Consider the following 15,369-nt stretch of genomic DNA (forward strand, 5'->3'; position numbering starts at 1 on the left):
CTAGTTCAGAACTGGCATGCAGGAGCACCACCTCAACTGAGGCTCTAGAACGTGCCAGTGCTGAACTGTGCAGACTTGGAACTCAAGTGTTCCATGCGTGATCTTCATGCGATCACACGGAGATCACAAAGAAGAACACACAAGCATTTGACACAACAGATCTTCACTAGACAGGAAAGGGCTGACAGCCTCCAGACCACACTGGTTATTATAACTCTGAGACATCATTTCTGAGCTAAGGGCACACACAGCAAAATTCAGCAGAGAAGAATGAAAGTTCCCCACCTGTTCCCCTGATGGAAACGATTAAGGGAGCATAGCTAAACAAGAAACTGCAAAGTGAGTTAGAGTGAAGTTTCAACAGACACACATAGATCTGGACAAACTCAGCAGAAAGGCAATACTGGTGCTAAGGAAAGCTATACTCAGACTTACAAGCCCATTCCTCTTCGTGAGACTTCATCTTGGCCTGGTCTTGCCGACTTCCAAAGGCTGCAGCATCCAAAAGAGAGTGTCTGGGAGCTTAAGCTCCGTTTATGACTTTTTGGCCCAGCCTCTGTTCAATTAAATGACTACTGATCCCTCCCTTCATGTCAGCCCATTGGCTGGTTGGAAGTTTCTTCATAGTGTCTGCAGTGGAGCACAAATCCTGGCAGGCCCTCCCAGCAATTGCACCCAGACCACAGGACGCTCAAAATCCTGCAGCTCACACTTGGAAGAACGCATTTACCTTAATGGCCTTCATTTTTCCAGACCCAGGACTAAGCTTCAACCCAAGAGCCAATTTCAATTTTGCATCATTAAAAAAGAAAACTGTATGTTCATTAGCTTCCCCTACACACCTCTGCACCCCTCCAGAGCATGGTGTGACCAATTTAGTTACTTCTTCAGGAGACGCTGAGAACGTGCTTGGGCTACCACATGTCAGTTCTTGTCCCTCCCCACTTCACAATTCCATACGATCTTTACTCTGACGAACACAACAGACCTTTTCCCCCGCAGACATCACTGCCAAGAAATTGCCCCTTGTTTGTATAGTCACTATGATATTGCTTTCCATTGTTCAAAGCCTTTCAATAGAGGTTGTCTTCTAATTCTTACAATATAATCCATAAAGTATGTGGGAATTACCCCATATTACAGATTGGAGACTAAGAAGTGATGAGTTGCCTAAGGCCAGGTAGTGAGCTCACAACGAGGAAAGACCCAAAGCAGGGACTTCCCAATTCATGGCTTAATCTTTTACCCACAAAAACCACACACCAGGTCTCCTTCTCTTCGAGGTTTCCTACTGGCAATCCTCAACAGCACCCATATTTTAGGACTCAGGAGGGAGCGAGAGCTCTTGTCCTTTCTTTCTTACATTTTTCTTAAATTCTGGGTTTCCCTTATTCCCTGTGTGCAGCTACACCCAGTATGAAGTGCAAGAAGGAAGACAGATGTAGACAGGGAATAATTACAGCTGCGGATTAAGTGGAAGCAGCTTCCCTTGTAGCAGTTACCACAGTATAGAGTGGGATAATATGCTAATAACTGAAGAGGAAAGAAAGGTAAGTGCAAATATACTCCCACTTTATAATTCGGACCTCATACGAAGCTGCTTTCTATGGAAACATACCATTGCTCCATCTAGCCCAGAACTACCTATGCTGCTGAATGGCTGCAGGTCTCCAAGATCTCAAGAAGAGGGGAACCTTCCCCAGCCATGGTATCTGGATGCCTTTCAGTTGGAGATTGCTGAACCCGGGACCTTCTGCACTGAGTTGGATGTGGGACTATATACACAATCCAAGCCAAGGACATACTCAGAAAAGTACATTTCCCAAAGGTCCAAGCACCATAGATTTGGGACTGGGTGGAGGGAGAAGACTCCCTCCACCCAGTCCGTCTTGTATGGGAACAATAACCATACAAGCTGGACATAGCTCAGCAAATAGCCAAATCTTCACTGTGGCTTATTTCTAACGTTTCTATTCCTCACACCTAGAGAACAGGTTTCTCTTAGCACCTCACAATTAAAATCTATTACATGAGCCATGACTTAGCCAAGTCACAGATGTCCATGATCAAAGAAGAATTAACAGGAACGTATTAGTGGCACCGTTCATTACTCTTGCTAGTCAACTTATTGCTGCTGGCAAATGGACAGCAACAAGTACTTGGAGGGTGTATTTGCACACACTAAAATATAAGCAATGTCCAATTAGAGCAGTGTTATCTGCTCATGTATGGCTGGGGAAGAGAGACAGCGGTCTTCAAAGAGACCTAGCCAGCCCTGCCCTGCCAGAAGAGCTGCTCTTAAACCTGTTCACACATACCTTGCCCAGCCTGACCCACCACAAATACACACCCAGTAAAGATAATGTTACCACCACCTACTTGGCTCACCGATACTAGCTGTAATGGCCCCTTGTTGACCTGCCTTAATGGCCATGGACAAAGCTTGCTTGGAGCCCCTTAGGTCATTAAAAAACCAGGAAGAACTGCTGCCCCTTTAGAGTCCATCAGCAATTTCACACTATTTGTATGGAATCCATCACACACACTAGCTAAACAAAGGGAGAATTGTATTGAGAAGAAAACTCCTGCTCCAGGATAAATACGTAAAATGAGGAAAAAGACAAAGACAAGTCTATTATGTATTTCTTCCCCCCACCAGAATCGGGCAAGAAAGTTTCACCACTATGATCCTTGGGATGCATCTACACATCGCTTTTGACCGACCCTATAGCATAAAGCCAACATGCTCCTAGAAGCTGAGTGCCATGCACTCTCCCGCTGCACCCGCAGCGAAGGAATGACCGGGGATCCATGAGGTGTGTGAGGAAACCCAATGTGGTTTGCTTGTCATAGCTCTGAACAGGGCTCAATGCTAGACAATTAATGCTGGCTTGTAGAAATTTAGGTTCCAGAACCAAATCCACCCCATTCAGTAACATCAGCTGCTCCCCCGTCCCAAATTGCCAAACTGTGTGTGGAGAAAGGCCTTGCTGGCACACTCTACTTTTCTGGAAAAAGCTGCTTAGAAGACCACTGACTGAAAACATAGCATCCTCCGTTACTCAATCAATGCCTAGCGAATATGGGATAGGGTGGTCATACTATTCTTCTCAACAGTGGTATGTTTATTTAAAATATTTTTACTTTACCTCACCCAGGCTTGGGGCAGTTTACATTACATTTGTGAACCGCCAAGAGAGCTCCGGCTATTGGGTGATATAAATAAATATAGAAATGTAATAAATAAATTTGTTACTTTATGCTGGAAAGCAGTTATTTTTGACATGTTGTAAAGCAGTGTTCTCTGTGTGTAATAAAGAAATATTGCCAAAATAACAAAGACTCCAAAATACAGCCCAACACAATCAGGATGACGAGACTTCATTAAATGGTCAAACAAAAATCTCCCCTTCAGAAAAGTTGGATTTTACACACACGCACACACCCCAGAAAGGGCAGACATCACTGGGGAGGCCGTTCTGCAGCCTCAAATCAATTGCAGCAGTTTAATCCCCACCAACCAAAGAGGCCCTGCAAACTGCACGGAAGTATGTTTACTCCCTGAATAACTTCAGCAGTAATCCACTACTGTTACTTCATGGATCAGCAGCTTTAACGGGATACGCACAGTCCAGCCCCAAGAGATTTTAAGCATCTAAGAACTGTCATCAGATTTCAAGATGCTTGTTTTAAGCTAGAGCCAATACATTTTCACTGCCATCTCAGCAAAGGGGCCCCCACGTGTTAGCTGAAGGAGGGGAGAAGGTTAAACTGCTCAAGGGCCAACCCACAAGGCTCACTAGCATAACCAACAGCCTTAACCTAGGTCAAATGCCATTTATCTCCCTGCCTTGTTTAATTAGTCAGCCATAAACCAACACTTTTTCCACAGCCGTGGATAAACAGAGGAGCAGAGCACGCCCACTTCCACCAGCATACACCCAGCAGTTAAGATCTTGCCACTGGCTGGAAGTATAGCCACCACCTTAAAATAAAAGAGAGAGAGAGAGAGAAAGAGAGAGAGAGAGAAACAGCAGACTAACAAAACCTGTTTCTTCAGGATCAGATATAAACTGGTTTGGTTGTGCAGCTTTAAAAAAAAAGTTGGAACACTGACTATTAGTACGGGTAAATTAAATAAACTTAACCCAGTTGTTACATGAAAGTATCTCTGCCATTTGTTTAAGAGTAATTTTTTCAGAAAAAGCATAATGTTGTGGAAACATGCAGCCCCCTGAAAATGACCCTATCACAAGATCTTATTTTATTTATTTATTTAATTACATTTATATACCGCCCCACAGCCGAAGCTCTCTGGGCGGTTTACAACAATTAAAAATAGTAAACATTAAAAGTATACAAAAATTAAAAAAACATAAAAACAGTATAAAAACAACAGTATCCATTTAAAAATGGAATAGAAAGTTGCCTTTTACCAAGTCAGCTCAGTACCGTCTACATTGGCTGGAAGTGGCTTTCCAGGGATCAGACAGGGGTCCTCCCCAGTCTTATCTGGAGACTGAGCCTGGGACCTTAGGCATTTCTGCTAATGGCCTTGCTGGCCAGCTATGGGAAGCATTTTGGAGGCGACTGGCGTTCTGCAGACCATCAACAACGGGTCCACTACAGCTCACTCAACCTGGGCACTGCAGGAGGACTGCATGGCTCCACCAGTCTAGCTCCCCGGCCCACAGCATCTTAAGCAAAATTGTATTCATGACATGTGGTTGTGAATGACTCTGCAATCCAAGACCACGTGCCTGGATAAGTACCGTTCACAGGTTTGATATGCATGAAGACCCATCTGGACACAAGGCCAGCTGCACAAGCATGCTGTGGATGCTAAAATGCAAACTTGGGGCTAGTAACCATTGAACAGGTGCAAATACCACCACACGCAAGGGTGGTAGGACAGGAGTCAGCTGTTGGACTGTTCTTTCCACTGTAAAATCAAAGGCAACAGGAGAAGGCCATCAATGGCTACTAATCATGATAATTCTATGCACGTAGGCAGAACATGCAACCCCACAGCAGCCATGCCATGACAAATACAGGGCAATCCAATACCCTGGATGAAGCAGTATAAGACCACAAACTAAGCGTTGCTCAGCTTTGGCTTATGTACACAGTCCCACTACTTGATGCCCGCACCTTTCCTGTTCGCACACAACTCTTTTTCAATTGATACCCAAGTACAATGTTAGGAGCGCTGGCTGAAGTATAGCAACCCGAAGAGCACAATCTACTTCGTTCAACCTTTCATAGGAACGTAACTTAAGAAAAGCCATGCTGGATAGGATCAAAGGCCTTCCCAGTCCAGTATTCCGATGCTGCAGGGGCCAAACAGTCGCCCCAATGGGAAGCCCACAAGCACAAGCCACCCTCCCCGTAACGTTCCCCAGTCGTCATTGATAGCTTTCTCCTCCATAAATGTGTCTTATCCCCTTTTAAAGCCATCTAAGTTGGGACCCCTCGTTATTCCCTTTGTCTGTCCTGAATCTCCCCAACACTCATCTTTGCAGATGACACAAAATTGGGTGGGAGAGCTAATACCCTGGAAGACAGAAACAAACTTCAAAGTGATCTTGATAGGCTGGAGTGCTGGGCTGAAAACAACAGGATGAAATTGAACAGGGATAAATGCCAAGTTCTACATCTAGGAAATAGAAACCAAATGCACAGTTACAAGATGGGGGATACTTGGCTCAGCAATACTACAAACGAGAAGGATCTTGGAATTGTTGTCGATCGCAAGCTGAATATGAGCCAACAGTGCGATATGACGGCAAGAAAGGCAAATGCTATTTTGGGCTGCATTAATAGAAGTATAGCTTCCAAATCACGTGAGATACTGGTTCCTCTCTATTCGGCCCTGGTAAGGCCTCATCTAGAGTATTGCGTCCAGTTCTGGGCTCCACAATTCAAGAAGGACGCAGACAAGCTGGAGCGTGTTCAGAGGAGGGCAACCAGGATGATCAGGGATCTGGAAACAAAGCCCTATGAAGAGAGACTGAAAGAACTGGGCATGTTTAGCCTGGAGAAGAGAAGACTGAGGGGAGACATGAGAGCATTCTTCAAAGACTTAAAAGGTTGTCACACAGAGGAGGGCCAGGATCTCTTCTCGATCCTCCCAGAGTGCAGGACACGGAATAACGGGCTCAAGTTAAAGGAAGCCAGATTCCAGCTGAACATCAGGAAAAACATCCTGACTGTTAGAGCAGTAGAAAATGGAATCAGTGACCTAGGGAGGTTGTGGCCTCTCCCACCCTAGAGGCCTTCAAGAGGCAGCTGGACAACCATTTGTCAGGGATGCTTTAGGGTGGATTCCTGCATTGAGCAGGGGGTTGGACTCGATGGCCTTGTAGGCCCCTTCCAACTCTGCTATTCTAAGTTTCTATGATTCTATGATCTTCACTGAATGACCCTACTGGGTTCTAGTTCTATGATACTGTTTTTAAATCGATATTGTTTTTTATGCTTTTGATGGTTTTAAACTTTTGTATATCTGTTTTTAACGTTCATTGTTTTTAACTTTTGTAAACCGCCCAGAGCGCTTCAGCTATGGGACGGTATATAAATGTAAATAAATAAAACGAATAAATACGAGGGTGGGAGGGAGAAAAATGACTCCCTGTCCACTTTCTCTACACCATGCAAAATGTTATACACCTCTATCATGTCCCCCTTTAACTCACCCTTTTTCTAAGAAATGAAGCGACAAACACTCCTCTCCTCATAAGGGAGTTGCTCCAGCACTTCCAGGTTGCCCTTTTCTGCACGTTCTCCAGCTCCGCAACATCCTTTTGGAGGTTCAGTGACAAGAACTGTACATAGTATTCCGAGTGCCGACGCAACACAGATTTGTATAAAGGCATTGTGATATTGGCAGTTTTATTTTAGATCCCTTTCCGAACGATCCCCAATATGGAATCTGACTTCTTCACAGGAGCCACACCCTGGATAAATGTTTTTTCATCAAGCTACCCCCCATAATCCCCAGAGCTCTTTCATGATCAGCCACAGAATTCAGACCCCCATCAGAGTATACAGGTGAAGTCAGGACTTTTTGGCCCAACATGCATCATTTTACACTTGTTTACACTGAATTGAATTTGACATTTTAATGCCCACTCCCCCAGTTTGGGGAAGAGTTCCTTTTGGAGTTCTTCGGTGACCCTTTTTGTTTTAATTTGTCTGCCTCGCTGCTTGCCCCTCTTCTTTCAGAATAGCAATGACTGACATTACTCTGTTGCAAGAATGGCTTGTTCTGTTGTAGGATAAGCTTACAGAGGTTCTGGCCTCATTAACTTGATTAATCCTCCTCAGTACTGCACCTTCCTTCCCCCACCTTACGTCCCCACATGTAGAGAAGCCCGACACCTTGACCATATGTGTGAACTGCACCTCAGCTAGCACCTAGGAAAAATCATTCCCCAGTAAGCCAATCGGTGCCCAGTTTTGCCTTCAATATTACCCCAAAGGGCTTTCTGGCCATGGCACCACTTAGCCATTAAGGCCACTCAGTTGCCTCTTTGGACCTATTCGAGTGCAGTGGCATTTACACGCCATTGTGCTGCAGGCAAAGTGCGTGCGGGGTGGGGAGGCAACAGGAGGCTTTAGCTCTTGGTAGGCAGGGAACAAAAATTGCAAATTAAATATAAATAGCTGCACACAACAATTATTCTGGGCTCTAGAAATCTGCAAAGCCATTATTGTGCTGTGAGCCGTGGAAGCCTCTCCTAGCGTGGAACGCAATTACCTGGAAACAGGGTTCCCTATGTTTGTTTTTGCAAAACGTTGGTTGGCATTTCATATCCCATCCCGTTCACGCTCTCTCTTCAGCCCAGAAGTCTGCTAACACCGATGGATGGACCCACTGCTACGAACTCCTCCATCTTTACCAACAAAGCCTTCTGTGATCTTGATCCTGCCCCTCACTTTTATCTCTCCACTCTTATATCCTAATACATTTCTGCCTCTGACCTCTACTCTTCCAGCTCCACCACCTGCAGGCGCTGAAACGTTTACTACTCTGTTGGTCCCCCATATGCCTGGAACTTCCTCACAGAATACCTGTACCTCCTAATCCTCCTCAAAACTAATCTTTTTCATGGAGCACTCAATACCCCAACTGTAATTAAGCCTGCGTACATGTAGCGGAAATAAATGCATACACTTTCCCCTTTTGCCCCTGCTTACATTTATCTCCCCAAGATTGCAAGCTCCTTGGGGCAGGGACCTGTCCTCTTACACTCTGCAAAGCAATATGCATACGGATGACAGTTTATATAAACAACCAGGGCTACTGCAGGCTGTGCACTGCTCTCTACCCACCTAATTAGGTGCTCTGCCTTTCATTTCTGTTAAGAAACAGAGCAAACTATGAGATTGCTTTTAAAAACAACAACTTATATTCAAAGTGCAGAGTGTGAACTTCAAAGTTGCACAGAATTCTTATTTCAGGTATCAGTATAGAACAAAAGAAGTTGCAGTACATTCCTAGACTGGCCATGGTAAAGTAAAGCAAATGAGAAAATGGGCTTAAAGACTCTGATCAATTATTTTCAGTATGTTTTCAACATTATTTTCAAATAAAGGTTTCTAGGCTCTTATTTTCAAATAACCTAAAAAACTACTTGTGCACGTTTCAGCTTTTTTCCCCACCCCTACTCCTGGCCACCTTCTCACCCCTCTTCTCCTCAGACACGTAGGCCAAACCTAAAGATCTGAAAGATCTCAGCTTTCAATAAGATTACCCAAAACATCGTCTTTAGAGATAATTAATTTGGCAGGATATTTTATGCTGCTGAGAGATTTATCTGCAATTTTTTTGGTAAGCTGCTTCAAACTATAGAAGGGGCATAAATGTTTTAAATGTAACTATAAACAGAAACCTGCAGAAGTTGTGCCACATTCAATCAGTAAGTTTCTGAAGCTCCACCATAAAACTTCTAGTCTTCTTTCTGCTATAAATTAACAGACCTCCTTTACAAGGTCTGAGCTCCCTAAAGAGGTTTGCCTGGTACCTACACTATTTTCTTTCAGTTGCCAGGTGACCTTTTTATTTTTTCAGCATTTTAACAGTTTATAAATTTAATTTTAACTTTGCTGTTTTAGATTTTATTTTAAATTTGTATTTCTGCACTGCTGCTGATTTTATCCTGGTTGTGCTTTTATATTGTATTTTATATCATGTTTTTATACCATTTGATTTATACTTTGAATGGTTTTAATTTTTGTGAACTGCCCAGGGAGCTTCGGCTGTTGGGCGGTATAAACTGCAATAAATAAATAAAATAAATAATACATGTCATTATGATGCTAGTCCTCAAGGAAGCAGAAAACTCTGAAACTAATCACAAAATGATGGCTTGGGGGAACTACGACACCTGCATGCATGTCTGTCTTGGTAAACGCTGCGTCCTGCACTCAGCATCAGGGGTATGATTTCCGGTCCATTCCCACATTCCAGTGATTCATGTCCCCTCCCCACAATACGTCTTGCACCAAAACCATTTCCTCTCCTGCTCCTTTATTTCCCCCTCTACAGGCCCTTCCAAAAAACTTCTCACAACTTAGTAATATAACACTGAACAACGTATGGAAGTTTGGGTAAATGGGTGTGCCTGTGTCACATACAAGGAGGCACCTAGAGGTTTATATTAACTATGGGCCTTTGATCTTCAAGCCCTGTCACACAAACGTAGACTTAGAAGTACAGGAACACCTTTCCAAGTTTTTGCAGCTCTCACCTATTTCCAAACCCATAAACTTCCACCCACCCGCCCCAAATCCTCACAGGCCTTAATCAACTGGGCGGTGCAGACATCCACCGAAGACAACTTGACCAAGAAAGCCATAATTACATTTCAGCAGTCAGCTGCTGTTGTGCCCCCTCCCATTTTTAGAAGTAAATGGGCAACTCTGCTTATAGTTAGTGCTAAGCCATTTAAAATAATGAAAGGAAACATAACACAGATTTCTGTTCTAGAAAGCGTTTCTCCAGAAAGTTTAGGTAAAAAGATTTCTACACAAAATAAAATTAGGTTGAAATTAAACGTACCCAGAAAGCTAACCAACCCCGCAACCATCCGGCAACAAACCTGTTCTTTTTATTCACAAATCAAGCCACGCTGTGTCTTTTCAACTTGAGAAGTATTAAGATTGAGTGACCTGCTTCAATGCAATGGGTGGTGGGAAAGAAACGAAGAGAGCTTGGCCTCCTCCTCCTCCTTCCACGGCAAGGACAGAGAATCCACCCTTCCTGAAAGCGCCATACCCATGAAACTCCACGGCGGAGAGGGAAGCAGGCAAAGGAGCAACTGGCGAGCAAATTGACTTACCTCTAGCATGGCTGTACTTCCTGCAAAGTCAGTTACAGGGTGCTGGAGAGGAACAGATCACAGGGCAAAGGAGGGTGGGGTGGAGAGGCGAACGTATGGGAGAGTCTCCCCACACGCACACACTCCGGAAGAGGAGACTGGATTTTCTTCTCCGCTCAGGAGAAGCGAGGGTGTCAGTTGCTGCCTTGCCCCAGTAAGAGACACTTGATCCTAGCAGGGACACGCACAGACACACACACTCCTTCGCTCGCATTCCCTCAGCTACTACACAAGTTTCCTGACGTTGCAAACCCAGAAGCACCGCCCTCTCCCACTAGCGGTCTCTGCACTGGGCAGCAGGAGCGAAGGCAGCAACAGTGCCACCAGTGGCAAAGTGAAGCACACACACACACACACACACACACAAAGAGGAGGAGGAGGAGGAGGCAGGCTACATTCTTTGTCCAGTCCTTCACATTTTGTAACTTTGAACTAAGTGACACACATTCAAAAGCAAGTTCCCAAGATGAATTATGGGCCCATTTCCATTCCCCTCAATATTTATACAATATGCATCCTTTGCTCCGGAAGCCTTCTAACCTTAGGTGTGTGCGGGCTGGTTACTGGGGAAGGGAGGATAGGGAAAAAGCACTCTACACATGCTCATACACCCGCCATTGCTGGATCCTGGTGAGGTTTGGCTCAGCTAGAGCCCTGTGAAAGAGCGGGGAAAGGGGGCTGGAGGGGGCTGACCCACACACTCTGAGTGGGAGAGACAGGGATGAGAGGTTCTAACCTGCACTAAGGGTTGAAATGCCAAATGGCATCCACTAGACACACACATTCACACACAATGCCCAGCACCAAACAAGGTAGGAGACCCAGCAAACAATGAAATCACATTTTCTTATCACCTGCTTTCCTCACTATGCTCATCCCTATATTACAGGGGCAGAATATCCATGACCTGGCCGATCACTCTCTCTCTCTCTCTCTCTCTCTCTCTCTCTCTCTCACACACACACACACACACAGAGTCATTTGATCTTTGTACACCTTTTCCATATTGCCCAAGACCCAGAGTTTCTGTCTAGAGTCATTTCCTTTTTCCTCCAGCCATTATCTGCAGTGAGAAATTGGAACCTCTTCCCAGGGCACAAAGGGTCCCTCTGTCTAGCCGGTCCTTCCCCAACCTGGTGCCCTCCAATTGTGTTCACTGCAGTCCTCATTATTCCCAGCCAGCATGGGCATTGCCAATATTCTCCCACCCACCCCACCACCCCCACCACCCATATCAGCTCCATTGCTTATGTTAGTTCAAACAGACAGCAATACAAATCCAACAGAACTGGGACTTTGAACTCTTATGTCAGCTCACTTCACTGTTTCACTTGGCAGTTTCCAACACTAGAAACAGGATTTAAATATGTCAAAGGCAAGGAAGGGAGTTGGCGTGAAGTTGTTAGATATCCAAGAAAGCAAGGACACCAATAAATATTTTTAAGAAAGGGGAAATCCTATCCTTCAAGCAAAAGTTTCCAATTTTAAACCTGTCACTTCTTCTAACAGATATTAGGAACCTATCACATCTTTATAGCTTTAGGCCATTCAGTATGTGTAATAATACGACAATCGAGACTGAAGAATGCATCTGCTGTACAAGAACTTAGACATTTTTATTATGAAATATAAAACCAGAAATTTGATTGCTAGAGTAACTTTTTAAATTACTCAACACTTGGGGCATGCATAATGTTCAAGGCAATGGGTTCTACCTGTATGTAGAGATGTTATCTTTAGGAAAGAGTCACATTTGTAGTACTACCTTGCCCATGCCTTTGGGTCTGAAGAGATATATCACACATACAAGGGTAAAACTGTCTCTTGCTTTAAAGGAATATAAGGAAGTTTGCTGCAATCTGTTCATGATCATGCTGGAGTCTCTGCACCAGGTTATGAAGGACAGGAGCCAAGAATCTCAGCCTACTGGGACCTAGCATCAGAATATTATAATTTTACAGACACTTATTAACTACACGAAACAAATGAGGTTTAATGGTACAAACTATTTATCCAGAGTTATAAGAGGCATAAATTCCTCTAAGCCAGCCTTTCTCAACCTGGGGCGCTCCAGATGTGTTGGACTACAACTCCCAGAATGCCCCAGCCAGTGCTGGCTGGGGCATTCTGGGAGATGCAGTCCAACACATCTGGAGTGCCCCAGGTTGAGAACCACTGCTCTAAGCCCTTGCCTGTGCTTTGAAATGTGTTGGGATTAAATGTTAAGGGTTTCCACAAGCACACCCCCATCCCACAACACACTTTAATGACTTGAGGCTCATGAGATTTCCCTGCTATTGTTTCCACTGGCAGCTCTTGTGTCTACTGGATTTTGGTTGTGTTCTAGCCTGTAGGCGTGTCAAATACGTGATCATGCAGGAGAGAAAGGGGTTAATGGAAAGAAGACCTGAAGCAAGAGGAAACCAGAGCCAGGATAGCCCAGGAAGATTTCAGCCTGCAGCCAATGAGGCAGCAACATTTGAAACCAAACCAGCCAATCAAGGGCTGCATCTGGTGGCTGCACACATCAAAAGGGAAAAAAGTGGGAGCGTGTAGAGGGGTAGCGGAGGGTCCTGAAACACTGAAGATGCGGGCGACGCTGATCTTGGGACTTCCCAGATCCACAAAGCAGAGTACTCAAACGTTTCGCACTCTACACACACCGCAAAATGCTGTAAGGAAAGCATGCCATCTATTAATTGCCAAACACAAGACCTCATGCGATCCAGATGGCAAAGCCCACAAGCTGCTTAGATAGCAATGCCCGTTAGCACGTTTCTTTGGATATCCAGCTTGCTTTACCCAAACTCCCCACAATGGGGTCAGAATAGATTACTCGGAAACATCAAACCAAAATGTATCTACACACACACACACACACACACCTTTCTTAAGAAGCATTACCTGAAGAAACACTCTTGCTCATCCACAAATCAAGCATGCCAGAAGGCTCTTAGGGTGTTTAAGGTTAATATCATCACCTTGATTTATGTCCAGAATACTGCAAGAAGCCAGTGCCAACATAGAATCATAGAATCACAGAGTTGGAAGGGGCCTACAAGGCCATCAAATCCAACCCTCTGCTCAATGCAGGAATCCACCCTAAAGCATCCCTGACAGATGGTTGTCCAGCTGCCTCTTGAAGGCCTCTAGTGTGGGAGAGCCCACAACCTCCCTAGGTCACTGGTTCCACATAGGAATGATGATGTTGACAGCTATGTTAAAAATTTGCAGTGCTACAGTACTTTGCATTTTTATAGTGCTTTTGGAGTGTTCCACATCCATTCACTCAGCAATCCTTACAATTACAACCCTGTAGGCCAGTATTCCCATACTGTGGGTTGGGGACTGCTACGTCAATCTATTGAGCCCTCGCCGAGGCAATTTGAACCAGAGACTTACAGTCCAAGCGAATACCTACAACACTGGATGAGTTTTAAAAGAGTTTAACTACTGTGGCTTCTCAGAGGAACTCTGGGAATTTTATTCGTTCCAATTCTCACCTGAACCAGAGAGGTTGGGCAGAACAATTCTCCAGCTGGAAGACAAGAGTCTGAGCCAAGGAACGTCCAAGAGATCCCAGTTCCTGGCTGCCTATTGCACCGAGAGGAAATGCACCACCTCAAAAGCATCTGCAAGGACAAGCCGTTCAGGGAAACAGCCAATTAACAGCTAACAGGATTTCATAGCTGTTTAAGTGTGGGCACGGAGTTCCGCAGCTAATTTTTAATTGCCCCAAGGAAAACACACAGGCAAGAGGGACTTAAGCAAACCACCCATTTTCATAACCACAGTCTCCTTTGTCCAGGTCCGACATGCTACCTACAACTACGTCACATTGGTTCAATCCTCTCCAGAGAGCTTCAATAGCTGAGCACAATGTCTTCAGGTAAGGGAAGCATAGCTATCCAACACTCAGGAAGAAAATTGGGCAAAAATGGAGCTCTGGCAAAAAATAAAATCAAATACATGATCCACTTCCATACCTGGGTTCTGAATCACCATGGGAAAAGAAACTTCAGGTCGATAATCTTGCTTTGCAAGGAAGTGAGCAGGTTAGTGAAGCAGGAGCATTTTCTCATTATATTACTGAGTCAGGGTTAGGTCTGCATGTGAGTGTGCCTCAGTATGACTCAATGTTATTTGCTGTATTTAATGTAACATCTCAAGCATGAGACAATATATAACAGACACCACAGTAAAATAAAATCCCAAATCAATAATACAAACACAGCTCAGAGAACTACCACGTTATCCAGATGGTGGTGGAATAAAGTGTTGCAGCTGTTATGGAAAGCAGCCGGAGGTGAACTGCTCCTCTCCTCTAAAAGGCACTTCCAAAGAATGCTGCCATCGGGGCAAAAGCTCTGCTTCTTACTTACGCAGCTCTAACCTCTCACAAGGGGCAAGACTGGAAGAAGCTGCAGGCTGCCGCACACAGCCTAATTGCTCCCCCTTGGCCCTTCCCAATAGCACAAGCGGCTCAACTAACCATAAAATAACACTTACAAGCTCCTGGTTTGTTGCACCCTTTGCTTCTTAACAACCTTTCAAGACCTACGTCTTCCCCAAGAAGCTTATAGCATTTCTAAAAAGCCAGGATCATAAAAACACGATTTGTTCTTGGCTTTCACGATTTGTTCTTGGCTTGTTTGAGAGCAGCAAATCAGGATCCTGGATTTAGACATCAAAATAAACTTTCATTCTCTGAATAGTTTAGCCATTCACACTAGCAAGAGGAGCAAGTGGGAGCAAACCAGCTGTGTGCACGAGAACATATCTCATTTGTGGCTTACTGTTGTTACAAAAGGAAGAAACTCAAACATGCTGAGGTCCCCAGAGCTTTCAAAAGCAACAACCAACCTCACAAATTGCACGATGTGAGCTGAGAAAGAGGTGTATGTGTGGATTTAAACTTATATGTTCCTACAGACTCTATACAGCTAAGAGCCAAAGCAGACAAGGTTCATAATGTCTACAGGAAATG

The 15,369-nt window shown here is 44.5% G+C and overlaps 1 protein-coding gene across 6 annotated transcripts in view; it reads right to left on the bottom strand.

Annotated features, from left to right (window-relative positions):
- PAK4 (p21 (RAC1) activated kinase 4) overlaps positions 1-15,369 on the bottom strand; it is a 61,184-nt gene that overhangs the window by 27,108 nt on the left and 18,707 nt on the right. For 2 of the 6 annotated variants that reach the window (XM_063140841.1, XM_063140836.1), the window contains exon 1: positions 436-489. The exons of 2 other annotated variants lie outside the window; for them this stretch is intronic. In XM_063140841.1, coding sequence (XP_062996911.1) covers positions 436-463 — 28 coding nt within the window. In that variant the 5' untranslated portion in view covers positions 464-489. Of the gene's footprint in view, positions 1-435; positions 490-10,103; positions 10,140-10,343; positions 10,552-15,369 lie in introns of those variants that run through there. 2 more of the 6 variants (XM_063140837.1, XM_063140840.1) reach the window with 2 other exon arrangements.

The sequence above is a fragment of the Elgaria multicarinata genome, chromosome 13, assembly GCF_023053635.1.
Source record: "Elgaria multicarinata webbii isolate HBS135686 ecotype San Diego chromosome 13, rElgMul1.1.pri, whole genome shotgun sequence".
Lineage (NCBI taxonomy): Eukaryota > Metazoa > Chordata > Lepidosauria > Squamata > Anguidae > Elgaria > Elgaria multicarinata.